This window comes from Heterocephalus glaber, unplaced genomic scaffold (genome assembly GCF_053883595.1).
Source record: "Heterocephalus glaber isolate CG9 unplaced genomic scaffold, H.glaber_assembly_v1.0 deba00000122, whole genome shotgun sequence".
In the NCBI taxonomy this organism is placed as follows: domain Eukaryota; kingdom Metazoa; phylum Chordata; class Mammalia; order Rodentia; family Bathyergidae; genus Heterocephalus; species Heterocephalus glaber.
Window position 1 is genome coordinate 69,595,940 of NW_028258138.1, and position 27,418 is coordinate 69,623,357.

Below are 27,418 nucleotides of genomic sequence, written 5' to 3' on the forward strand. Positions count from 1 at the left end.
GTGTGTGTGTGTGTGTACTGGAGATTGAACCCAGAGTCTTGTGCATGCTAGGCAAGTGCTTTGCCACCAAACTACACCCTCAGACTCAATCGTATGCCTTTCTGAATAACATGATGGAATTCAAGTCGTGCTCTTGGATGGGTCCATCATTTTTGTGTCCACCACGTTTACATTGCATACTTTACCAACTCTTCAGTCAGATCACAGTGCCTATAGTCAAGTAACCCTTGTGTCTCTTAGTGATGGCTGCAAAATACAAGGCTAGTAATGCCAGCAATTCAGATGTGCCAAAGAGAAGCTGGAGAGTGCTTCCTGTAAGCAAAAAGGTGAACATTCTGGGTGATGTGTTACACCTATACTTCTAGGCATCCCCTGGGGTTTCTTGGAATGTATGCCTCCCAGACAAGGGAGACGGCTATTACACTGGAGAAAACCTGCTGGTACTTTGTTTTGGTGTTGGACCTCTCTGCTTCTACACTAAGAATACTCTTGTCCCACAGCAGCAAGCATAGTGTAGTAGCTAAAGCCAGAGCTTCAAGAGGCAGACCACTGGCTTTCTCAGGCATGCAGTTTAGTAGCCATGTGACATACAGCAAAGCTGTTGTACTTTGTCGCAATTTTCTCATCTGCCAAGTGAAATAGTATCTACTTGAGAGTGGTTATTAAGTTAATTTTTGTACAGTGTGATACCATGACATATATATTTGGTTTTTGTCCCTGACATATAACTCCTAAAGTCCCTGCAGTCTCTGAAGTGATAGTGTCCCTGTGTATGCTGAGTTTAATGTTGGCTGGCAGCCCCATGGGAATGGGGGCTGCTCACCCAGAGACCAGTGCACAGTTAGAGGATGGGCACATGCAGTCCCACCCCAAAAACTCTGGTAAGGGGAGTGAACCAAAGGTTGGGTTGACCACTAGTGAGTGGCCAGAGATTTTGTCAGTCATGCATGTGTAGTCAAGCTTCCATATAAACCCAAAAGGGAAGGGTTTGGAGAGCTTCTGGACAGCTGAACACAAGAGTTTCCTAGGAGGAGGCCTTTGCAGATTGAGAGGAAGAGGGTACAGAAGCTGCACCCTTTCCCCAGACCTTGCCCTATGCACCTGTATCCTTCACTAATATCCTTTATAATAAACCAGTAAACATGTTTCCCTGAGGTCTTTGAGCCACTCAAGCAAACTAATCAAACCCAAGAATGGGCTTGTGGGCACCTACCTTCATACTGATTGGCCAGAAGCACAAGTGAAACAACCTGGGGCTTACGATTGGCATCTAAGGTGCGGGCAGTCATAAGAGACTGAGCCCTTAACCTGTGGGATCCAGTGCTAGCTCTGGGTAGACACGGTCAGAACTGAATTGGATTAGAGAACATCCATTTTGTGTCCCCTGCAGAATGAACTGCTTGCTTTCTGGTTGGGAGAAACCGCCATATCTTTTGAGGTTACAGGAATCTGTTGATTGGTGTGAGAGTAGAGGAAAAAAAACCATTCCAACAGAAAAGCATGAAGCTCAATGTTCTGGCACACAGGTATTAGTAGTATTAGTAGCTACAAGGTTATGAAGGCTTCTGTGCCAGCATATTGCCTCTATGATTTACAAGTTACTACTGTACTCCATAAAGCATGTTTTTCCTAAATTTATAAATTGCTGACAAATTGGCACTGTTCAGTGTCTTGGTCACTATCACATACAGGTTAAATCTTTTCAACTAGAAATTATAAAACTGGAGAGTTGCTTTTAAAGATGTTTATTCATATCACAAAAACAATAATAAAAGTAAAATATAACTTTTAAAAAGTAAAACTAATACATTTATCAAATGTAATAAGTAATTTAATTACTAAGCTGTTCCTTAGGCTTAACTTTATGAGTAATTCTTTTTCAGGTGTTGTTTTGATTATGTCTAAGAATTATGAATCTTAATTCCATGCTGTAGTTCCTGGGTTTTATGGTGTTTGTTTTTCTTGCTTTAAGTTCTTGACTTAGAAGTTCAGTGACTTAGTTCTGAGCAGAACCATTTCAAACCATACCTTCATTTCGGGCCGGGGATTTAGCTCAATGGTTCCGCTGCCTGCCTCGCAAGTGCAAGGACCCGAGTTTGATCCCCAGTACCAAAAAACAAAACAAAACAAAACAAAAAAAACCATACCTTCATTTCTTATGCTGTAGAGCAGAATCTGTCCCCCTTACAGCTACCAAAATGAAACATTTTAAATCCAGCCACATTTGAGAAACTTCCTGTCCAACCACATGTTTTCAGATGAGAGTATCTTGTCCCGGTTTAGGTTGGGTCCCCTCCTAGTCCACTAGTTGTGGAAGGCCTTTTCAGAAAAAGAATCGGGAATAACACAGGAACAGCAGTTGTCTGCTTCTTTCTTTTCAATTCTCTGCTGATGTTAGAGGATCCAGAAATAGAAAAGAGGTCTAAGGAGCCCTGAAATCAACTCCATCACTTATTTCTGAAGACCGCTTACTACCCAGTACATACACAGTAAAAAACTTATCTCATCTTACATGAGAACTTTCTCATGAGTGTTTCACAAATGAGACCATACTAGCCTCAAGCTGTTTAAAGAGGTTATCAGTCCAATATGAACCATAGACTGTGAATATTTATTTAAACTCTCCCTCTCCAATCTCTATTGCTTTGGGGGCTGAATGGTACCATTTGTATTATCTCTTAAGGACTCTGTTTTGGGTGATTCACTGAAGAAGGGAAAGAGCACCAGGAAATCTGTGTTCTGGCTCTGGCCTTCACAATATAAGCCCTCTCCCTGGGCCTTAGTATTCTCCCTTCTGGACAGGAACTCTTCACTTCTAAGTCCTGCTTGTCAAGGTCACCGGGGCTACTGTGGTGCCCATGCAATATTCCACTAGTTTGCTTATGCAGAGCACAGAAGGGTAGAGTTTTGTCCTAGAGAGCAGGCAGGATCGTCCTGGCTGTCTGAAGAAGTTTCTAGAAGAAGTCATCACAGATACAGGCAGGACCTGTGGAAATAATGAATAAAGTCCTAAATTTGCAAGAAACAACGTACTAAAATTGTATATATTTTTGATCTTAAGGCCAAGTATATTCCCAACTTGAGGTAACATTGTAGGTATTAATTTTCAAAGCTGAAGTATATGAAGGAAGATACAGAATTTAGACTAGTCTAATTTTTACTTCATGAAATACTTATCAAGCAAATATTCATGCATTAGCTATCACCAAAGAACAAAATGCTGTCCATCAAGTTACTCTTCTCCGTGTGGGGTAAGGCTGCTCTTCTCAAGAAGCCTACAGTCTAGGAAAGGATATAAAACAGGGATTATTGAAATAAACCCAAGGTGGTGTGTTGTGTTATATAGAAGTTCAACGTAGAATTGCTTTAACTTGTCAAGGTGGCCACATAAGACTTTATGTAGAAGATTGGATTCATGGCTTCATTATGAAGCATCAATAGACCAGAAGGCTTTTTTTTTCAGTACTGGGGGTTGAACTTAGGGCCTCTGCAGTGAGCTATGTCCCCAACCCATTTCTTTTTCTTTCTTTTCAAGACAGAGTCTTTCATGTTGTTAAGTTGCCTGGACTGGGCTCAAACTTGTAGTCTTCCTGCCTCACCCTCTCAGTGTGCTGGAATTGCAAGTGTGCACCACCATGCCCTGCTGAGCAGAATACTTGAGGATAGAGGGAAAGTTAAGGAAATTCTACATAATCACAGAAACAGAGGGGGAGGAATATCCTGAAAGTGAGCAATTATGTTGAAATGAAAACAGAATGGGAATTTAAAGAGACTGCTTTGGACCAAGTACCAATAGGCTGCTATGTTGTAGTGCAGGAGCTGGGGCCTGAAGCCCTGTGAGTCCTGGTTGGCTCCTGGTCTGTGTGACCTTGTGCACCTCACTCATCCTCTGGGCATTTCTGGTTTCTCTCCTATAAAAATGAGTGTAGAAAAAAATCATTTTTTGTAAGATTAAGATGAAACAGTCCTTATGGGGCCAGGGATTTAGCTCAGTGGTTCCGCTGCCTGCCTCGAAAGTGCAAGGACCCGAGTTCGATCCCCAGTACCAAAAAAAAAAAAGATGAAACAGTGCTTTTGCAAAGCATAAAAAGGGGTTATTTTTCATTTTCCTTTATTTTTAAAGGCAAATTAGCAGACTTTCATTATGCTGGTGTTACCCTAAACTCGCTAAGTCAAAGCTAGACTGTTTCTAAAGGTTATAAATAACTACCCAGGCCTGCTATCAGTCTCAGACTGCAGTGTTCTCGTTTCTCTTATGTGAAAACACCAGGGGGTTAGGAGAACACTAAGTTGATTTAAGTTAACAGTGTGACTGTCACCAAAGCTAATGTCATGTTACCTCTTTCATTTGAGACAGGAATTATCCCATTGCATGTGGAGTCAGCAAGACCAGTTCTAAGTCTTGGACTCCCATTCACTGCATCCGCTGTATTCATGTGAAGTGTCTGGGAACTGCTGTGGGAAGAACAGTGGAACAGCGGAGAGAACTAAGGATCTATAGACTAGAGGGATTAGCTGGAATGTTAAAAGGTATGTTTTTGGTACCAGGGATCGAACTCGGGCCCTTGCGCTTGTGCAGCAGGCAGCGAAACCACTGAGCTAAATCCCCGGCCCCCTGGAATGTTAAAAGTTTTTGAAGCTTTTCCTATAGTCCCTGAGATGTTTGAGTGGGAAAATGATGTGACAGAATAACTCTATGAAATTTGCCTTGGTGATTGGTCAGTAGGATCAGTGTGCGAGGAGGGGCAGAGAAATCAAAAATGGTGTCACTATGTTGGTACAGAATGATCCAAATCCGCATCCATCCATAGAGATACAAGGAAAAGTGATTGATCAGGATAAGAAGGTAGCCCAGGAATGATACTTCAGTGTTTTATAGATAATGAAAGCTTAAGCTAGCTGAGAAGAAGACCATTTCAAGATAGCAGAATGGCACAGTAAAGAAAGAGGTTGCAAAGGGCAGAGTGCGTGTGGGGAGAAAGGAGAAGGGTACCAACCATCCTGTAACTGTTCAGAGAAATACCGAGGAAGTTCTTGAGAAGGTGAGGTGATAGGTAAAAGAGCTCAAATTTGGTACTGAGAGGAAGATTGTGCCTCATCATCCACATGATCACGTGTTCAAAATTGGTTAAGATTTGCTAAGGGAAGCTACCTTCAGACATTCTGTTCAGCTCGTTGCCTCTCTGGTTCGCTATAGATCGTCCGTATTTGCAGTCTTGCCTCGTTTCTTCTTCTCTCTCTCCATCTCGGGGCAAACCCTTGGAGATAAGTATGAACAATAAAACTGTTAGGTGAGTTAATCTCAGTAACCCTGCAGGCTGTGTTAGACTTAGAGCAGTGGTTCTCACTCTGGGAGGGATTTCCAATCCCACCCCCCAGGGTCTTTTGCTAATACCTGGAGACATTTTTTGGTTGCCATGTTGGGGCAAGAGATGCTCCTGACACCCAGAGAGTAGAGGCCAGGAAAATTGCTAAAGATCCTATAATTCACAGAACAGCTCTAAAACAAGCTTGGTGTCATGGCCCATGCCTGTAATCCCAGCACTAGGGAGGCTAAAATGGGAGGTACCCTGAGTTCGAAATCAACCTGGGCTAAAAAGTGAGACCTCATCTCAAAAAAAAAACAACAACAACAAAAAAAACAAATTATCTGGCCCAAAATGTCACTGGTAATAGTGCTAAGGATGAGAACCTTGAACTAGAGGGTAGGGATGGACAGTTTATATTAGAAACACCTCAAGTTCTCCAGACTCCTTTACCCTACCCATGAGATGGGATACTCAGAGCATGGGCACCAGTGCCTTCACTGAGCTTTGCTACAGTGTGTGTGTGTGTGTGTGTGTGTGTGTGTGTGTGTGTGTAGTGAAGGTTGGGGAAATCAAGAGGTGTTGGCCTTCTAATTTTCTTTGTTCAGTGTACATACTTTCTACTCCACAAAGAATTGGTGATAACATGGTGATCACAACCATAGTTTCATGATGACCACAGCTATAGCTCAGACCTAGCAGGTCCTCTTCTCTTAATCACAGAGACCGAAAACAGGATATGTGTCAGTCAAAAATTTAAATCTATAGGATAAAATATCCTAGATGTCTTTTCATCAACCACTCCTTATCTTTCACCCAAAAATGTGTTTTGAAGAATTGAGAATTAGTAAAAACATTTGTGGCCATGTCATTCATCAGTTATGTTAGTGCATCTTGTCTTTCTCCAGGAAAATGATTCTTGCCTCCCTATTCTTGTCATTCTGCCTTTCCTCAGGCTCCAAACCAAAGATGAGAATATCGGCATCAGAGATGTTTTCAAATTAGTTAGCAAGCCTCGGTGTCTCTAAGAAGATAAGAAAAATAAAAAGACTAAACTAGAATGCATTTTAGGGGCAGTGATTTCTTGTCTCTGTAACTCCAGTGCCTAGGAGAATGCCAAGCATTTAAGGTATTTAAGAAATATTTGTCCAGTGAGTGAGCAGAAATGGCTGAGACAAATTGCCATAGGTTTGGGAAGAAAATAGGTGGAAACAGAGAGGTGCTGGAACAGACTGATGGGGTCTGGGCGTCCAAGAGCTGCCATTGTAATGATAGAAAGGTAGTACTCACTGTTGCAGGCCAGGGCCCCAAGTGCGATGACAAGAAACACAGATACTGCAGTCAGGAAACTCATCCACACCGAGAGCTGATTATTGGGATTATCACGACCATCTTGCTGCTGGGCTGTGGAGGGAAATGAATCATGTGAGTTGTAGTTTCCTACTGCTTGGCTCCCATCCTATGCATCTTCTACATGAACCTGCAGAGAATTTTTCACTTTTGTGCCTGGTCAGCTCGCAATACACAGCTGCTAGTATTTTCTTGCATATTTTCTTCAATCATACACACACTGTGGGCAACTAATAGTCAAATATCAGATATTGGATATAAAACGGACAATCTGAACTTTTGCATTTACTAAGTTGGCATAAGAAAGAATCTAAAGGGGACTGGGATTTAGCTCAGTGGTTCCACTGCTTGCCTCATAAGTGCAAGGACCCGAGTTCGATCCCCTGTACCGAAAAAAAAAAAAAAAAAGAATCTAAAGAGATGCTTTAAAGCCTTCTTGTCATCATAGCCCATTTTTATAGCAGATAGAGCTACCAGAGTCACTTGGCATTCCCTTTAAGGATGCATTTTTTTCACCATCCACCTTCAGGCCCCTGGGAGGATAGAAGAGGCTCAGCAAAGAACTAAATAAAGGTGGGTGTTCCTTGGTATGAGGTAGGGGTATCTTGAAGAGAGCTCTGCAGGTCCACAGGGAGCACAAGGGGGCACAAGGAAGGAAATGTGTGGGCAAAGAAAGATTTGTGTGTGTGGTGCTGCCATCCCTCTCAATCAAGTGCAGCAGCTACTCCATTTATTTCTGACTCCCTTTGAGTTAGCAACAAGACCTGGAGAAAGGACAAGATAGAAATTGAAAGGCATTTTAGCAGCTTATCCTTTTATGGTGTCTCTGGAATGACTTACAAATACATTTTAAACATTTACTAACTCAGTTTTTCACTTTTCTGATTACCAAGGCTTTTGGGTAAACTTTGACCTTTAGCTTATTGGACTTCACATCAGCAGCTGACCCACAGACACCTCTTCTTGACTTCTAAGACACCCTACCCTTCTGTTTTAGCTTTTTGCATTTGGTTTTCTTTGTAGGCTTTTCTTTTTTTCTTGTCCTTTAAATACTGTACTTTTCATGTCCTTCCTGAGGCCCCAGTCTGCCTAGGTAACCTTATCCATATACCAAAGGCTTGAAATGCCATCAGATTTCTAAATTTGTGTATAATATTTGTGATCTCATTTCTGAGCACCAGATTTTGTAGTCCCAGCTGCTGACTAGGATGGCTGGAAGCCAGTTTCTCCCCCTGCTGGAACTGAACCCACCATATTCTTTCCAAAGCATATCTACCACCTGCATTCACCCACTGCCATAGATGACTTCACTATTAGTTACCCAAATCAAAAAGACAAACTCTGTGTTCTCATTTCCCAGTAGGATCCCATGTACTTTGTATTGCTACATTCAAAATATCTCTGATACTATTTGCTTTTCACAAATCTCTTGCAACAACTTCCTTAGTTCAGATTTTTCTCATCTCCCACCTAGTAGCCTCCAAGCTGTCCTCTTTGCCTCGGGTGTCCTGGGCTACAATAATTCCTACACATTGCTGTTACAGTCATTATTCTAAAATGCATATCTGCATTTAGATGCTTGCCCCTTACAAATTAGGAAAAGCTGCCTTCTCCTTTTTCCTACAGCACCAGATTGCAAGGAGACATCAAGTGATTGCCAGGGTTGGCCACTACAGGCCAGAACGATGTATTAAATAACATAGGAGCCCTTGCAGATATCTTGGAAGCACAGAAGTTTCAGGCTCTGGCTCACTCCTGGCTTCCTTTCAGAGACACTTCCCACCCACTCCCAAGCCTCATTCATCCCAGATAAGCAATGTGTATGTGAAGGAAAGAAGGAACCAGACAGAGCCATTGGCTTCTGCCTTTTAGAAACCTCTTAACAAACCACAGGGTCCAAAGTGCACAGCTGTGTAAGGCTGCAGCATGGAAAGCTCATACTAGAGGTCATGAGCAGGGCTGCCTGGTTCACCTCTTTCCAGTTTATCAAGGGTTAATAGATTCAGCACACCTAGCCTAAAAGAAGCTTAGACTCAATCTGCTAATGAATTTGGTGTTTCCCATATCAAGTATTTATGTACCAAATATTCATCATAATCTTTAACATTTCTAAGAACTATATACCCAATGAATGTTTGTTTGCACTGCCAGCCCTTGACAACCACACATGGGCTATTTGCTTTTAACTCTCACTCTAATGATACCTGTATTCCAGTTAGTGCGATCTGAAGTATTTATATTCTAAAACTCTCCAACCACAAAAACAGAACCTATAAGTTGGTTAACAACGGACCAAACCTGATGTACCACCTGGTTTTATAATAAAGTTTTATTGGGACACAGCTGTGTCCTTCATTAATGTCTTCTCCATGGTTCCTTTTGTTCTGCAACAGCAGAACTGAGTTGTGGCAGCAGAATCTGTGTGAACTGCAAAGTCTAAAATACTCACTGTGTGGCTCTTTTTACCAAAACTGCAGCAACCCTTGTCTAAGAATGTCACACATATCTGTAATTCCAAATACAGACAATGTCCAACTAAAACATGATTCAAGCTACTTTATTGATTCACCTCTGCATTAATATTCAATTTTGGAATATTCTAAAACTGGTTAAATGATGATCTATCTATAGGGCAAAAATAAGCCCTGAATTAATAAACTTTCTTTACTATTTGATTCAAACCTCATTTTTATAAATGTTTTAGAATATATAAATGATTATCAGGAAAGATGAGTTTGAAGTATAATAAAACCATGCCAAAATTGGGTTTATACTAGAACTAATTTTCCCAGAAAAATTTATCTCATTATCCACTGAGGAAAATATTTTAAAAATCCACCTCAGGACTGAAAGAGCTATATATAAATGAGAATGAAGCAGTAGATTATCTAAAATAGCTCCTCAATGACAAGTAAAGACAAGAGGAAGACATATGGTACCCCATAAATTATACCCTAAGTTAACCTACTCAAATCATACGCAAATGTATTGTTTGTTACTGGGCACACATAAAATATATCTCGGGGTGGGGTTGGGGCGAGTCCTGGTGGTCCTCTGGATGGTCAGCCATGTATTTCAAGTATCTGAGTTCTCCTGTGATAATCTACTAAGTTTTTTTCTCCATATTTTATATTCAGATAATTTCACCTCTTTTTTTTTTTTTTTTTTTTTTTTGGTACCAGGGATCGAACTCGGGTCCTTGCGCTTGCACAGCAGGTGGCAAAACCATTGAGCTAAATCCCCGGCCCAATTTCACCTCTTAAGGAAAGAAAATTCTATAAGTTTATGTCTTGGCTCAAAACTGACCTTTTTTTTTTTTTCCAGGTATTGTTTTCAAAGATTGTATCACTCACCTTCTTTATCAGACCAGGTCCTAAAGAACCAATAGTTTTGTTGCTGTTGTTTTTATTGTTTCATTTTGTTTTTGTTTTTAGGTATTGGGGATTGAACCCAGGGCCTTCACACTAAGTTAAATCCCTAGCCTTTTTCTTTATTTTTAATTTTGCAACAGAGTCTCGCTAAGTTACTAAATTGCCCAGGCTGGGTTTAAACTCATGATCCTCCTGCTTCCAGCCTCCCAGAGTGCTGGGATTCCAAGCATGCACCACCATGCCTGGCTGAACTAGCAGTTCTTAAAAGCACATTCACTGATGGAAAACATAAAGATTTGATAAGATGGCACTGCAGGAGTAGAGCACCCCAAAAGAAAGTGCCAGAGGCCCAAAGGAATTACATGGGACAAATATTAGTGCTTTACTAAAAACAATGTTATTACAATAGTTGCCAAGATGACTACTTGATGAACAGCAGTTCTTAGGTTTATACATTTTTAAATATTTTAAAAGAAAATAAAATCAGCCCAGCAACATTATCATCACACCTTGCACATTGATTGACCTTACTGAGTTATAGTAGTACATTTTGAGTGTCTACAATGACTATAAAATTACTATCAAAATCAGTAATTCAATTCCAGGATGTATCTGACTAAATAATTTTCTTTTTGGATTCTATAGAGTAGAAAGTCCCCAGGATGAGGTTGCTTACGTTTCTGCCAGCTGAATGTCTCCGACACTGTTGTATCTCCATACTTGATGAGACACTTGAAGCTGTGATTGCTTGTCATGTTGAAATCCAGTTCACTGCTGACAGTGAACAGCTCTGTCAGGGGATCCTGGGAAATGGATGTGTTGGTGGCATCTATCTCTTCTCCATTTTCCAACCAGGAGAGGCGAGGCTTAGGAAAACCTCCAGAAGTTGAGCATAGTATCCTTTTAATGTTAGTAGATAGATTTCCAAGGTCAGTTATACTAGGGACAAGGAAGTCAGCTAAAGAAAAAACAAAGATATAATTACATCTAGTTATGTATCTGGTCATATATATATATGGGTTTATATATATATATTTTTTCAAGATGGTCTCACTATGCATTTCAGCCTGGCCTGAAAGGTGATCCTTCAGGGTGATCCTTCTGCCTCAGCCTCCCAAATGCTGGGATTACAAGTATGTGCCACCACACCCAGCAGGTTTATATTTTAATATACTATCCAGCTTTAATAATTCAAGACCACCTGGGGCAACGTAGTATGATGTCCTTAAAAAAAAAAAAGGTAAAACATCTGAGGTTTTTGGTTTTTGGTTTTTGTTTTGCTTGTTTGTTTTTGGTACCAGGGACTAAATTCAGGGGCACTCTACCACTGAGCCACATACCCAGCCCTTTTTTTTTTTTTTAAGACAGACTCTGTGTTGCCCAGGCTCAACTTGAACTTGCAGTCTTCCTGCCTCAGCCTGTAACTGGTAAATATCTGTAATTTCATAGGCCTTAACCTAAGACATTTTGTTTTATAAGTGATCAAATTGAGGTTTAGAAAAATCATAGCTGTTCAATGGCAGAACTGGGATTTGCATTCAAGTTTTTTTGACATCAGAGAATGTCTTCCTCTCCTTTCCTTCCCTCCTTCTGGATTTTGAAGTGCACAGTGATTCTCTTGTAGCTTATTTATTTATTTAGTAAACTGTAACAAGCGAGCACTTTTGGAGTCAGCCTCCAACCTGAGAACAAGAACACTGACAAGACTGTCCATAAATCCACCTGTGGGGCCTCGCCTCTCCTGTCCTTCTAGTTCCCTATTTCCCTGCAGTGACTGTTACCCTAAATGTTTAGTATTCCCTCACATCTTACAAAGTGGTCTTTTACCAGAAAAACCTGTCCGAACTGTGCTGTGCTGAGCCTGTAATCTCTCCTGCTACTCTGATGTGCTGAAATGGACAGAGGGGACACCTAGCACTCCTCAAAGACATTGGAGACTTGTATATTGGACCCCAATGAGATATAAAAACCTATAAAGCAAAAGAGGGAAATGATAACACAGAACAAAGGAGAAACCTCCCCTAAGCTCTTCCTCATTTATTCTTTGACTTAAAAATTTTACTTCTCAGAATGTGTGGATTCCACCCCTGACACTTAAGGTTCTAGGGCTAGCTTTCTGTTCAGAGGTGTAGGTCCCCAGAAAGGTCAAAAACCTAGTTATTCTTTGTGACCTTGGGCCAATTTAATCACTTTTAGTCATATCTTGTTCATGTGGCTTGGTCGAAATTTTGGAAAAGGAGGGCTTCTGAGTTCTTAAGACACACCATCCTAGAATAAATATGCTCCAACACGAGCAGTGAATAAAGAGAGTAAGAAGTGAGTTCCATGTAACTCTGGCGCACCCCTTAACCTTTCATGTGATCTGGTGACTGCAGGAAAAGATTCATAGCTAATGACTGAGGCAGGGAAGAACAGTGTGGAATTCACTATGAATCTGCTGAAATTATTACAAAGATTCATCATTATGTTTTACTAAGTATAAGGTTTGGTTTTCACTAAAACCTCACATGCCCATGAAGAAGAATAGGTTTAACTTTCAAGTGCAAGAGAATGGCTTGAGGCTATAATTTCCCAGCAAGGACTCTAGACTCCACCAGTTCACTGCAGGACCGTCACCATTACCAGGGATTGGGACGCATCCTTCCTAACCAGGCTGAACAAGGCCTGCCCTTCACCACTGGGGCAGAAACATGGCTTTAATTTGGGAATTCATCTTTTTCCTTGTGGCAGGTATGACTGGCACCTCCAGTTCTTTAACATCTAATTATGCAGAGGACTTTAGATGAGAACTTCAAATATGCACTAATAATCATGTACAAATATTAGAATATAATAGTAAAATAGCTATAGACATTCAAACACTACTTGAAAAATATTTATGCCTCCCTTGCTCTTTGATCTTTCCAAAATGCTTTCACAGGCTCAAGTGCAGTTAGGAGTACAGCTACATCAAATCAAAGATGTCCTCCTGTGATTCAGAAGGCATTCCAGATCACTTCAGTACCCAGGATGATGGCCATGAACTTGGACTGTCAAAGTCCAAGAAATGCCCATCAACAGATATTTCCAACCTTAAGAAATCAGTTAAGGTTGACTGAAAAATTGGAGACCCAACCCTAAGAAATGAAGTGAGATACATCCCTTTGGTAAAATCTCCACTTAAATCAATAGGGTGTCTTTAAGGGTATTAAGAATGTATTGACCTTCTAAAAGAGCAGGGGAATTGGGAGGGGTAGGGGAAGGGAAAAAAGGGAAAGGAAAAAATATGAGAAGAGGAAAAAAATGGATACAAGGTCTTTGCAAATAGGGAAGGGTGGAGGGGGTGAAGGGAGGGCAAGGGAAGGGGAAAAAAAATAAGAACCAAGAGACTCATGTAATGGTACAAGATCCCAATGATGAATGTAGCTGTACTGTATACCTAAAATGTACCAATAAAGTTAATGGGAGGAAAAAAAAAAAGAATGTATCGACCTTGAGTAAACCAAAAAAAAACCCCACTCACCTCTGATGGAGAGCATGACTGAAGACAGGTGTTGCAGTTTGAAGCCATTTTTTTCAGGCTTCTGAACGACACAGGAGTAAGTGCCCCTGTCTGACAGGCGCAGGGTCAGGATCACCAGGGAAAGATTATTAGGGATGTCAAGGGTGGTCCGGTTTTCATACCCAGTCCACACTTCTGTTCTCCCAGATGTGATACTCAGCACCACTTGTCTATCTTTTTGCCAGTAGACACGAACTCTCTCCAGCTCGTTAACAGAAATGTTATACTCACAGGACAACATCACTGCTTCTCTCACTGCCTTGGTCACCTGCCTGCCTAAGGAGAGGCAAATAGAACAAGATTTCATTTTTATTAAACATAGATTCCCACAAGTCCAGGCAGCCACCAGCCTTGGGGTGTTGTACATAGGAACTAAACATGACAAGAGAATCCAGTTTGATTTTCTGGTCCCTGGTGCTTTGGTGATTTTTTTTTTCCTTCATTATTTGTGTGGCTAAACAAACCACATAACATAAAATTTACCATCTTGACCAGTTTTAAGCGTGCAGTTCAGTAGTGTTAAATGTATTCATACAGTTGGGAAACGATCTTCAGATCTTGCAGATTTGATACTCTGTTCATTAAAACAGCTCCCTCTCTCCGTTTCCCTCAGCCCCTGGGGCTACCATTCCACTTTTTTTTTTTTTTCTATGAATTTGGCTACTTTAGATACCTCCTATAAGTAGAATCAACCTTGCGATTGGCTTATTTCATGTACCATAATGTTATATCATGTGACATGATTTCCTTCCTTTTTAACGAAAGAAAATGATATAACAATAAAGGTAACGGACAGTATCTTCCTAATCCATTCCTCTGTCGATGAACATTTGGATTCTTCTATAACTTGGCTATTTGTAGGGAATACAGCTGCCATGAATATGAGTGTGCAAATATTTCTTCAAGATCCTGATTTCAATTCCTTTGGATATGTATCCACACGCTTGTTGGTATCATGATGGTAGTTCTATTTTTAGGGTTTTGTTTGTTTGCTGTAATAGTGCCTGGACCCAGGGCCTTCACACTGTGCTACATCCCCAGTCCCTTTTTAAAAAATTATTGTTTTGAGACAGGGTCTTACTAAGTCACCAAGTTCCCCAGGTAGGGCTCAAAATTTGTGATCCTCCTGCCTTAGGCTCCCACAGTGCTATGATTACAGGCATCACTAAGATCAGATTCATGAACAAATATTATAATATAACCAGTCCCTGTACTTTTTCTTAGGGACTTTCCAATGGCCTGCAGGAATAAGGATCAATATGCGCCTTCTCTGAAACGAGGCGCTCTTCAGTCCTATTATTTCTTATTTGTTTTATCTAACATAATGCCACCCCAAAGAGAAGTCAGCCCTGACCAAGAGGCCAGAATGAGCGATGGTGGAGGGTGAAGTGTAGGGGCCACAGCTAGAGGTCATATACGGAATTGCTGTCACTCTGCAGTGTCTGCCACAACCTGCCTTTTGTGTCCTCTGTCACTCTGTAGAAGGGAACAAGTGACATTTCATTGAATCCCTCTAGCAGCCCTGTGAGGTGTGTATTATACTACTTCACAGAGATTTTGAGAGGTTCAGAAAGCTAGAAAGGCAGGTTGGCCTGAGGTTCCGTGTGCCTATGATCCTGCAGCTATGAGGGAAGACTGGAAAAGGGAGATGGGAGGCAGCAAGAAGAAAATGAGGGCCATATGTTAAGCAGGCAGTATAATCAATCCTCATTTACAGGCTCCATATTTGTGAAGTGCCCTACTCTCTAACATTTATTTGTAACCCCCAAATTAATACTTGCAGCACTTTGTGGTCATTTGCAGAGTAAAAAATGAGTCACTTGACACCCAGTGCCCAGCAGAGTCAGAACAAGACATTGCCCTGCCTTCCTGTTTCAGCTCTCACACGGTCAGTAAGTACCCTTTCCCACTGTCTAGTGAGTGCCATACTTTTCATAGTTTTTGTACTTTTATTCGTGATTTTGCTTGAGGGGGGGATACTGGGGATTGAACCCAGAACCTTGCACAGAGCTACATCTTCAGTCCCCTCTTTTTAAAAATGTTTAAATTTTAAAACAAGGTCGCACTACATTGGTCAGGCTGGGCTCGAACTTACTGTCCTCCTGCCTCACCCTCCCAGAGTGCTGGGATTATAGGAGTGTGCCACCATGCCCCACTGATTTTTCCATTTAAAATGGCCCCCAAAGGTAGTGCTGAAGTGCTATATATCCTAAAAGACTGCTGTGCCTTACAGAGAAAAATAAGTGTTAGATAAGCTTCCTTCAATTCCAAGTTGTTGACCGTACGGTCAGTGTTGATGAATCAATAATATACACTCCATAAGGTGTCTCTCAACAGAATCATGTCTAAGCCAGGGCTATGAACTATCAATGACAACAGTGGTGCCCGAAAGGCTCACAGGAACCTGTCAGCCTGGCCCTGGGAGCAGTGGATCAATCAGCACTCAATGATTAAGCAGTCCTGGCACTTTCATAGAATATAACTACTTCAAATAATGAGACCAACCCTACATATGTTACCTATTCAAAAAATACACCCATTATAGCCAGAGTAGCATTGCTCCTTGGAACAGTGCCATCCCATTTCTCCAGAAACTTTTGCACTACGTATGGATAGAAAACAGGCTCACTTCGGCTCCTTCCTGTCTGTTTCTGGTCACCTGCCTGTGAAGCAAGGAATATTTTCATCTTAAAGACCTGACTGCCAAGTCACTGCCGTTTCCCTTCCAGTCTCTGGTCTGCTCGCAGACAGGTGATTGGGCAGATGCGATGCAGGTCAGGTGAGCTGGAAACTCAGTCCGCTGTGCTTTCACTGGCCCAGCACAGGAACAAGGCCTTCATCGGTTACCTTACACACCCAGTTCTGCTCTCTTCACTGGATTAGCTGAGAATTTGAGTTTCAAGAGAATCTCATGTACATGTCCTCTGCTAATAGCCCTGGCAAGAGGGCTCTGGTATCTTGGTGTGGAAAGAATATGATCGTTGTTTTAGTGTTCAATAAACTCCACAGAAGCTGTGCAACCTAAGGCCACTTACTTAAGCTCTCTAAGCCTCAGTCTTTGTATTAGTTATGAGAATTAAGTGAGCTGAGTCTTAGCATGAATGTAACTCAGGGCATAGGCACCTACCAAATATGAATCATTCTTTCTCCAGAAGAGAGGGAATTTACTTTGTCAGGCTAATTCTGTCTTTGAACCATTGGATTTAGGAGGCTTTGCTTCAGGTTGAAGTATGTTTTCCTTCATTTTCCACGTGCCTTACAAAGTACATTGCCTTCTTACATGATGACAGCTATGGATATTTAAGGAAGTTATATCCTCTCTCAGATAGCTCTCCTGCAAGTTCCATCTCCTGTCCAGTACTGACATGGCATTGAGTCCTCTTTTCCTTACTACTCAGCTTGGTTCAAGAGAGCAAAGACCACTAAGTCTAACATTCCAGACAGCTGAGGTATGACCGGCTCAGCGGGGAGCTGGGCCATCATTTCCTTTACCGAATTTTCTATTTATGCAGCCCAAAGTTGAATTCAATACCATAATGTCCACCCTTTCCCTTGGGTACCTACTGACTATATTAACAAATAAATTGCCTTATTTTTCTACCCATCTGTATCATCCAGTGCAACAGACCAGCAAATGGGTGACTCTTTTCCAGTGGTGTCAGTGATAAGACCCTTTCCTTTCCCTATTTCTCCATATGATGACCCATCCTGGGCAATGAAAATGTGGAAAAGTATCTGCTTCTGTCACATACACAGTGAAACATCTATGCACCACGAGTCAGAGATAGGGCCACCCAGCAAGAGAGAAAGTCCACAAGTCGCATAGGGAGAACATGGACTCTGAGGGCCCTGGACATAAGTCCAACACAGGTTAAACAGTGCACTCAGCCCCAAGGGGATATGGAAGTCATGGAATGTCAGACCTAGAAGAGACTTTGAAGAGCATTCATTCTGGTGGCTTTGTCTTATAGATGAGGGAGCTAAGCCGAGCAAAGGAAACTGTCCCAGTTTTACACATTGGTTTCTTTCTGGCCCAGGCTCTTAGGGCCAAGTTCTTTGTTTTCTGTTTTCCTTCAGTTCCATAAGTGAGCCAACGCTGCCTTACCCCTCCTGGACCTACCATAGAGCTATTTTGCTTTGAGAAAGAGTCTTTCTTTTCAATCCTGGGCTCACTCTACAGCTTCAGACTGCAATGCCTCTTCTCCGCTCCACCAGACAAGGCCACTGTTAGACCTGTGGACCATTTCTTTTTCTTTTTTTTCTTTTTTCCCGGTACTAAGGATTAAACTCAGGACCTTGTGCTTGCCAAGCAGGCACTGCACCACTGAGCTACATCCCCAGGCCTACCTCTGCACTATTTCTAAGTTCTTCAGCTACCCTAAACCGATCCTCTATCCTGTCTTTATTTCTTGGCTGTCTGGAATCTATACAGATACTCTGCATCCTGGATTTGCTAAGAGTGTTCCATTTTACATAGTCAGCCCATTCTCTCATCACTGTGTCCTAGAAATACCAACATTTCAGGGCCCAAATACCATCTCCTTGTTAGCTTCTACCACTCAGCAGCAGCATACAATTTCTTACCAGGCTATATTTGTGATTTTTGGTTCCAAAGGTCTGGTCACTCTTCCCACACTGTATGGGACCTAAAAGCAGTGTCCCTCTAAGGTCCAAGCCCTCCTGACTAGCTGCCCGTGCCTGGAGCTGTCCAGCTGTACCTCCCTTGCCCAGGGCTCTTCTTGGAAAGCAGGATCATGGGGCACTAGCACATTTCCCCCACTAGCCAGTCTCAGGCCTCCATCAGGCTGGCGATGCTCCACCATGGTGTTAAGAAGAGAGTTAGGATGGTAAGTACCCTAGCATGGTCCTAGGCACCCCTTCTGGCAGTGACACTAAACACAACCAGGCTCTGCTTTAGGGTATGTAACTGAAAAGGGGAATAAATGAAAACATCAACACGAAGGGAGCATTTTTCAGAGTGACGGTATAATAGCTAAAAGTCAAGCTACAATCTGGTTACTCTTAGGAACACAAGGGAAGCACAGTGGACTATGCCAACTATTCTAGTTGACTGGGTTCTACTTCCACCTCAGCAACTTGCTGGTTAATTTGTTTTCTCATCTGTAAAATGGTATGATGCCTGTGCCTCAAGTTCACTATGAAGTTAAATTCAATTAGATGTTAGAAATAGAAATGTCCCAAGAAGGTCTTCTTTAAGAGTTTGGTTTTTTCTCTTTCCATCTGCCTGCCCTAACTCCAACATCTGCTTCCTTTTCTCTCACTCTGGGGTCACTTGATATAGAGAACTGGTCTTGCTATGGGCTAGACAGACACTGTGACACGGAGCAGCTCACTTATCAGAGGCTCCAAATGATGGACTCTTCTCCTGTCCTCAAAACCCTCATTCCCACCCAAGGTATATCTGATTTTGACATGTGATGACATGAGCAAAAGAGAAATCGTAACTGCAAGTGGAGTCATCTAATTTCCATGACGGTTCCCAAAAAGTTTTTGTCCAGCCATCTGAGAAGCAGCGTGGGAGTCTCTCTAAAGGTCATGGCACATTGTCAGTGAGCTGCTCAACATTCCCATCTGAACTCCTCCTGTCACCAGACACTGATGCTGAGGAAGAACCAGAGTCAAAAGAGGAACCAAAATCTTTCGGGCAATTTGGAAATTCCCACAGGAACTGGGCTCCCATTTCAGGGACCCCGCTACATGCAGAGTAATGGAAAAACATCTCAGACGTCCCTGGGGGCTTTGGTCTGCGTCAGTGACTCTGGAGGGAAGTCAGGTGTCTGAAATCTCATGTGACCACCTAAACCTCGTAGAATTTCTGAGCTTGTTATGTTCAAGCCATTTTACAAACAAGCATTGCGATACCACCAAACAAAGCGGGCGTGAGATTCAGGGAGAGTCTGCATGTAAAACTCCTCACAGTACCTGGGACCTTAGAGGGGTGGCACCTTCTCCAGGCATCCCTGCAGCTCACTGAGGGCTGGCCCCGTGTGCCCCCCCACCCCCATCAGAGAGGCCTCCTTGGACTCCACCTAAGCAGTACCCTGCTCCTTGACTCCATGGGTTCTGCCACTCTTTATCTCATGCCCTGATTCCTCTCCTCAAGCTTGTCTCCAGCTGGTACATATTTATACATGGGATGAATATTGACATATAGATAGATAGATAGATAGATAGATATGAATGATATGTAATTTCCTATGGGACCATGAGAGCAGGGGTTTCTTGTTTTGCCCATTGCCATATCTGATTTGTTTACAGCAGGGTGGCCTAGGAGGGTACTTGGTAAGCAATAGCTGGATCCATCGCTAGACATTAGGAGACGAGGTGGCTCCACTGCTGGGGGTTACAAACATAAATAACCCTAAACAAGTCGATCATTTCTTTGGGCCTCAGGTGACATTTCTGCAAAAAGGGGCCGGGCACAGTGCCTTTCCTACCTCACCTGATTACCACAGTGGTCACAGAGCACCAGCTGCCAAGTGCTTCGTTGTTAACTGAGGCGCTGTGCAGATTCTCAGTGGGGCTGTTCTTCCCAGGCACGCAGCCTGCATTGCTGAACCACACTCAGAAAGGAACCGTTGTAACTGTTGAACCCATAATCTGAGATAAGTCCCCACCCATAGAATGGGGTGCCTGTGCCACTTGTACTCAGCGACAGTCAGCAACACAGCTGCGAGAGGAGATGGGGAGAGAAGGCAGAAATAGCAACTCTGCTGAGCGCTCCCAGTGGAGTGTATGTGAACGGCCACCTTCATGGCATGCAGGGGACACTCAACAGTGTTAGCCCCCCAGCCCCTGCCTTCCTTGGCCCCTTTGCCACCTTCCTTCCTGAACACTTCAACTCCTGACTGTTAACCCTGAGACAGAGGAAGCTATTGGCCCACAAACATGCAGATCACTGGTTCTAGACAAGCACTGAACCTCTTGAGAACTCAGTCTATAAAGGGATGTTATTAGCCATAGAAATGAATATACAAAGGCCTCATATACCACAACATGGTTGAACCTTGAAGACATAATGTTAAGAAGCCAGACATTAAACTTCACGTATTATGTGATGCCATTTACAAAAAATGTCCAGAATAAGCAAATTCAAGATGGAAAGTAGCTTTATGGTTCCCAGGAGATGAGGGGAGGGGGACAAAGGGAGTGGGTACACTAATGGGTACAAGGTTTCTCTTTGGGATGATGGGAATGTGGGCACAGCACCCTGGCCTGGGTGCTATTAGCACAAGGAAGATATGGTGCATCTGGCAGCTGGCAGATTTGAGACTGTCACGATGTTTACATTGCTTTTAATTTCTCACTAAATCTGATCCCCACTTTTTTTCCTTTCCCCTTTCTCTAAATAGTATTCATATCTTTAAAGGGCTCAAGGATTGAACTTGATCTGCTTGCAGGTTATGATGGTCATAAACATTGCCTGTGGGATGTGTTGACCAGCAGCATTCTGACAGCAGCATGGAGTTGGGGGCGGGGTGTTCACGGGGGCGCTCTTTTTTTCTTGGCTCAGTGTTCCTTGTGCCTAGGCTTCTGGACGAATGCTTTTGCTGCACCCCTGGCTGGCTCCTGCAGGCGCTGGAGCTGACCTCCCTTGAAGAAACCCAGCTCTGAAGGAAAGGCTGCCCATGTTGGGCTCTCTGACAGCTGCCCTGCTACACCTCTGCCACAAAGCCACCAGTTTCTGGAGTCCACTGTGAGGTGTTTCAACTTCCAGAGACAGCCTGGAGGTGGACAGGAGCTGGGCTAGGTTTCTCCCCAAGCAGAGACTCAACTGCTCTGGGCATGAATGGCTGGGGAGGGGCCAAGGGAGACACAGCTTCCATGGTGTGGTTTCTTGACCTAGGGCAGGAGAAGGCCCAGTGTGCCTCATGCCTTGCCCTGAAACAAAGACCTCTGTAATCCTACTCCATTCTGCTCACCCAGTCTCACCTCTGATAGACCATGAAGAACTCACACCATATTCTAATCTACCAAAGCCTTGGCACTGCAAATCACACCCATCTCAATCCATCTATTCCCTCTTGACTCCATTTTACAAATGCATGGAAGCCACTGTCATGTACTGTTGGCTGCTAAATCAGCCTCCTGACAGATTTGCACAATCACTGTGGCTGCCCCATAAGCCATTATGTATGCTTTGCTAACTCTAGTTTGCTTTTTTGTTTTTTGTTTTTTGAAGTCACTCAGACTCATTACTCAAACTACAGATGTGTTGTCCAGTACCACCAGTGTCAGCTGAATTATTAGAAATGCAGAATCTCAGGCCTCATCCCAGACCCTTCTAAGCAGAAAGAGCATTTAAAATTTAAAAATTTTAAAAAGGGGCTTTACTTTCTGGAGTAGTTTTGGGTTCCTATCAAAGGTGGGTGGAAAATAGAAACGATTCCATAGACACCCTCCCCTCCGGCTCATAAACTCCCTCCCTTCAGCATGCTGCCCAGAAGGGGCATTTGTCATAATTGATGAGCCTGTGTTGACACATTATTATCACCCAAAGTCCAGAGTTCAGAGTTCACTCTTGGTGGTATTCATCCTATGAGTCTTAAAAATTTATAATGACTTATATCCATCATTATAGTATTATGCAAAATAGTTTCACTTCTCTAAAAAATCCCCTGTGCTAGAAACTGCATTTCAACAGTTTCCCAGGCAATTGGTATGCATAATTAAAGTGTGCACAGCTCTGGGATAGACCAGGCCACTCCCTTGCCTAGGGCTCTTCCACAGCCTCTCAGTGCTCTTGAACACAACTCAGATTCTTAGTGGGATGCAAGACCTGGGGACTCTGGGCCACCTCCCTCCCAGCCCCTCACACTCTACCACTGTACAAGAGCAGGTCCTGGCTCATCAGTGCTCCTCGAATGGAGAAGACAGCACTGCCTCTGACAGCCCCTCTTCTTCGCCTTCAAAATCCTCATCTCTGTGTTGGTCACACAGTCATTCCAGTGATTACTGGATTACTTTTCTTCTTCCTCCCAATAACCACAAGTTCCATGAAAGTAAAAGCCATGTCCATTTTGGTCACAGATTGTCCCCAAGGCTGAGAAAAATGTCCTGTGCACAGGACATGCTCAATGCTTGTTGAATTCAATGGTTCAGCAAAAGAATAAACATTCCCATTAGTGTTCATCACCTTAGGCCTTAGCCCTGGTGGGGGCCCCACCCACAAATCTGTTCTCATCCATTCACCTTCATCCAGTCAGCTCCAGCTGCTCCTGCTAACCTGGTCCCTCTTTTCCCAGATCCGGGGGCTTTTAGTCAGGAGTGAGCACTTCATTGCCTTTTGCTTGTTTTTTGGTTTTTTTGGTACCGGGGATGGAACTCAGGGCCTGGCAATTGCCAGGCAGGCAGCAGCACCACTGAGCTCAACCCCCAGCCCTGCCCTTCGCTTGTTTTGTGTGGGGTGATGTTGCTTTTCCCAACTGACATAATCAAACCACTTTGAAGGCAAGAACTCTAGGCTCAGCTTCTGTGGCCCACCTGGCGCAAAGTGAATGTTCAGCTCGCAGATTGCTTTGCTGACTCAGCAACACTAAACTCTGGATGTGGCTGCAGAATACCTGGCTTTCCTTAACTCCTTCTTTAGCACCTAATCCTCTCTCTGCTTCCCTCTGACTCTAATTTTCCTGGTACAATTATAAAATCTTCATTTAATTTTTTTAATATTTTCCTTCTCCTCTATAGTGCCCATTCCCATTTCTGAGTTTAAGCTCAATATTCAGTTTCCTTGTAACACTTCACTTTGAGAGTGCTTCTCCAACTTCCCAGAAGAAAACTGTACTTTTGTAACTCTGGGCCTGTAATGTAACTGTCAAATGTATACAAAATCTGATGTGAAAATCGGGAAACTTGAGCCCTGCTTCTCTTGCAGGTTTTACAATTCAGAACAAAATTTAAAACTACCATCACTGCAGGCAATCTGTGTGCCCCATCCCTGTTGCTTTTCCCTTCTGTCTCCCCTTATCACATTTTGATAATCCGGGCAGTTTTTAAATGAGCAGCTTTAAGAGGATCTGTTGACCATTTGGAGATTGACACCCCCAGCCTCCTCTTCATTTTAAAGCAGCCAGGATGGAAACAACTACATAGAAAGCAGATCTTTTTATTTTCTCACTTAAAAAAATGAAAACAAATCTTATCCTGCCAGTGGAATGAGCCCCAGCTTTCGTGACATTTCCCCATGTGCAACACCTTAAGATAACCTGAGCAGGAACAAGTGTCCTTAGAAGTCAAAGTACTCTGCTGGAAACATAGGAAATGCTTATGTAGTCAATTAAAAATAACTAAAAAATTCATGCTAAAACAGATAACACTTAATGTTAGATATCAATGTTGACAAAGGATATCAGCCCCCGAAGTATAAAAATAAATATTGCAAGATTTAACGTTAAAAATAATCATATTTTGGGGCCAGGGATTTAGCTCAGTGGTTCTGCCACCTGCCTCGCAAGCACAAGGTCCCAAGTTTGATCTCCGATACCAAAAAAATAAATAAAATAAAATAAAAATATCATATTTCTCATCTACTCCCCAACCTCCTTCAACTTATAAAGATCATCACTATGGAATTAGGGAGGCAGGACACATCAGGAGTTGTATCCTAGACATGGAATTTGGAAACCAGACCACAAGGCAACAGCAATCCCTGTCACATCACAACATGTAAAGAATACCTTGTTCGTGGACAAGGTCACAGCTCTAAACTGTTGTTCGAAATCATTTTATGGTTTTGTTAAAATAACACTGAGCCTACCCCTTCCTTGAAGGCCTAGGCTCCCAAGGTAACCTGGCTACTAATTTTCTGTGTGACCCTAAACTCTTTAGACCACAATATTCTCGGCCCTAAACTGTGCTGGGAACATGGTGAAGGTCTTTCCGGTTCACAAGGTGGCTGATGGCAGCACAGAGAACAGCAGCACCACCTTTCTCTTACACCCAGGACCCACGAAGCTTCCTGAAAGTTGCTTACCTGAAGCCAAGTACAAAAGGCCAGCCAGCACCAGCAGCCGAGAGAGCATGAGGTGTGGTACTCCCTGCCTCAGTGCGTGATCCATGGAGGCAGATGCTTAGGACAGAGGAAGGAAGCCAACAATTTAGAGCCAAGGAGGACTGGAGCGCCACCTCGGAACACGAAAGGAGCGTGAACAAGGCAGCAGAGACACCTGTGTGATACACTTGAGGCAGAAGTGGAAGACAATTCAATCACTCCATATAGGTGACTCTCCTGTGTGCTGGTTACAAAACACGCCGAGGAGAGGTTGGGTAGCGTTCCTGGGTCTCCAAAGGTTGTAGATTTATTTTTTATGATCTGAAAAAGGAAAATAATATGTCATCCCAGAAGGAAGGTCTGCCTACTATGGTCAGAAAGATTCTCTTGTTGCTCACTTAAAATGAGTCAGTGCTCCAAACTCAAATGACCTCTAAAGCAGGGCACAAGAGAAAAAAGCAAGGAAGTGACTGTACCCAGTCACCTTGGCTTTTCTGAGAACCAACTATAGCTCTCCATGAAGTGGCGGCCTGCTACAGTTTACTTGGTTGGGAACACAGAGGCCCCAAGGACCCTCTGTGTCAGTGAGCCAACCCTAAGAGTCAGGTCCTCTGTGGACACACCAAGGACACAGAGCAACCAGCGAGGGCGGGTTTGTCCAAGGCAGCCCTTACGTTATGAAAACTTTCTCAGTATATATAACCCAGGAAAACCAGGGCCTTGACTCTTAAGTAACCTCAACTCAAACAGAGGGTACTAAATGGGGTAGAGGATTTCAAAAAACATCATCTACCAGTAAAAAGGGAGAAAAGAGAAGACACAGTGAGACTATACTTATTTATATCATTTAATGCAATCTGACGAGGCTTTTTCCCAGTAAAAATTATCAATATTGAAAAACGAAAATGAATGCTGTACTCTACTGTCACCCCTTCCGTCAGTCGGCCACCAGCCACACAGTCCAGAACTCACCAGATGTGTGGGCGTCCTTGGAGCTGCCCCAGAGTAAGTGTTTCAGCCACACCAGAGAGATTGTTTCATTAGTCTCAGTCCATCTGAACCACGATGAGCTCAGAAGGACTTCGCCACCAGAATTACGTTGATTTGAAAAACTCAAACTCACTCTACAAAAATATTTGCTACCATCTAGGAAATTTAAAAGTAATGGGCCACAATTCTGATGGTAATTCTCTGAAAGTATTGGGAAGCCACAGCCTCCTTTAGGAATAAGAGACCTCAGAAGACTCCTCTGAGGGAAAGCATGCATGCTGGAGGGATGGTATGTTTGTTTAAAAAGCAGTTGCTTTACATGTACTTGGAGGGCCAGGGATTTAGCTCAGTGGTGCTGCTGCCTGCCTTGCAAGTGAAAGGCCCCGAGTTCAATCCTTGGTACCAAAAAAAACCAGTTGCTGGGCATGGTGGCACATGCTGGTAATCCCAGCTCCTCAGGAGGCTGAGGCAGGGGGATGGCAAGTTTGAGTGTATGCCGCAAAACTTATGGAAACCCTGTCTCAAAATATAAAAGGAGCTGAAGAAGTAGCTCAGTGGTACAGTTTGCCTGGTATGCTCAGGATGTGGGTTCCCTCCCTAGTACCAAAGCAGGGAAAGAAAAGCAGTTATTTTGTTGGTAACTAGTTCTACTAACCTATCCCACAGTGAGGTAAGAGCAGATGTACTTACTTGCTGAAGAAAAATTCCTCTTTTTCTTTTGTGTTAAGAATCAGGGGATGATGCCCCCCTTCAGAGATGTTCTCTTCTTGCTGTCTTCAGAGTACTGACAGGTCACTTAGCAGAGAGCTGACATTTCTCCCTTCTTACTTCCCCTTTACTTTGGATTTGAGGATTTGAGTTCACTCAGAAATATTTCAGTCAATTCCGGGACTCGGTAGCGCGCTGTCATGGTTTGAGGAAGCTCTCTCTGCTCTGAGTCCTCTGTCACCTCATGAGAGGGTGTGGTCCCGGGCAAGTCACAGCAAGCCCTCCTTTACCCCTGCCCCAAGGAGCAAGCCAAGTGCTGAGTGCACAGGCACCTGGGGTGGGGGGGGGCACCCAGTAGAGGGAGGGCGCCCACCAGCTCTGCCTGGGCAGTGGTGCAGGAGCTTTATGGGCTGCCTGTTTCCCTGCTGGCCTCAAGTTTTTGTTTGTTTGCCTTGTTTGGTGCTGGTGATTAAACTCAGGAAGCTCAGAGCTACATACCCAGCCTTTTTATTGTTTTTACTTTGAAACAAAGTCTCCTGAAGTTGCCTAGATTGGTCTCAAACTTGCAATCCTCTTGCCTCGCCCTCCGGAGTTGCGTCAGATTACTACTACTGTGTGTGTGCCACCATGCCCAGCTTTAAATTTTGTTTTCATAGCCATTGTTACCCGTTCCGGGTCACTGTCAGACCACTGCGGGAGTAGGCCATTACTGCATATGTAGTGGACACATGGAGAAAGCTTAGCTCCTAGATCACCCCTAATTACATAGGCACCCCCTCCCTGTCATCTTTACAGAATGGGCACAGTCGAGTGCACTTTGGGTGAGCACGGTGACAGCACCCAAGGGTAAGGTGGGGAAGATTTTCATTCCTCCATCCCTCTTTCCAGCCACCTGCCAGCCTCTGTGTAGATTTGGCAGGAGCCACAGACACACAGTGGGCACAGGGAGAGCTGGATAGCCCCTCACTGGGCCTGCATGGCTCCTGTCTTCCTCCAGCCCTGCCCAGAGGTTCTCTGTTGCCTTGGCACGAGGAGACCATTGGAAGTTCTGCAGGTAGGCAGGTGTAGCTCAGACGTGCGGGGAAGCTGGCTGAAAGGGGACAGATAATGCTTTCCCCCAGTGGGGTCGGTACCCACTGCT

At 43.4% G+C, this 27,418-nt stretch overlaps 1 protein-coding gene across 3 annotated transcripts; it reads right to left on the reverse strand.

Annotated features, from left to right (window-relative positions):
• Positions 1-234: 234 nt before the first annotated feature.
• On the reverse strand, positions 235-26,774 carry Cd80 (CD80 molecule). 3 transcript variants are annotated; one of them, XM_087215900.1, is made up of 5 exons: positions 13,530-19,487; positions 10,704-10,985; positions 6,597-6,710; positions 5,153-5,258; positions 235-2,986 (listed from the first exon to the last, which is right to left on the reverse strand). In XM_087215900.1, the coding sequence occupies exons 1-4, from the start codon at positions 13,933-13,935 to the stop codon at positions 5,155-5,157; spliced, it is 906 nt and encodes a 301-aa protein (XP_087072026.1). In that variant the 5' UTR covers positions 13,936-19,487; the 3' UTR covers positions 235-2,986; positions 5,153-5,154. The 3 variants fall into 3 exon arrangements, with proteins under 3 accessions (XP_087072026.1, XP_021118832.1, XP_087072019.1); XM_021263173.2 differs by lacking the exons at positions 235-2,986; positions 5,153-5,258 and adding exons at positions 24,562-24,900; positions 26,260-26,774 and having other exon boundaries at positions 5,856-6,710; positions 13,530-13,844; XM_087215893.1 differs by lacking the exons at positions 235-2,986; positions 5,153-5,258 and having other exon boundaries at positions 5,856-6,710; positions 13,530-19,492.
• Positions 26,775-27,418: the final 644 nt, after the last annotated feature.

Coding starts and splice junctions, on each gene's coding strand:
- Cd80 (XM_087215893.1), bottom strand. CDS start 13,935: ATGTACAACACCCCAAGGCTGGTGGCTGCCTGGACTTGTGGGAATCTA. Junction 10,986..13,529: donor AGTCATGCTCTCCATCAGAG/GTGAGTGGGGTT, acceptor TTTTTTCTTTAG/CTGACTTCCTTGTCCCTAGT. Junction 6,711..10,703: donor GACATTCAGCTGGCAGAAAC/GTAAGCAACCTC, acceptor TTCCCTCCACAG/CCCAGCAGCAAGATGGTCGT.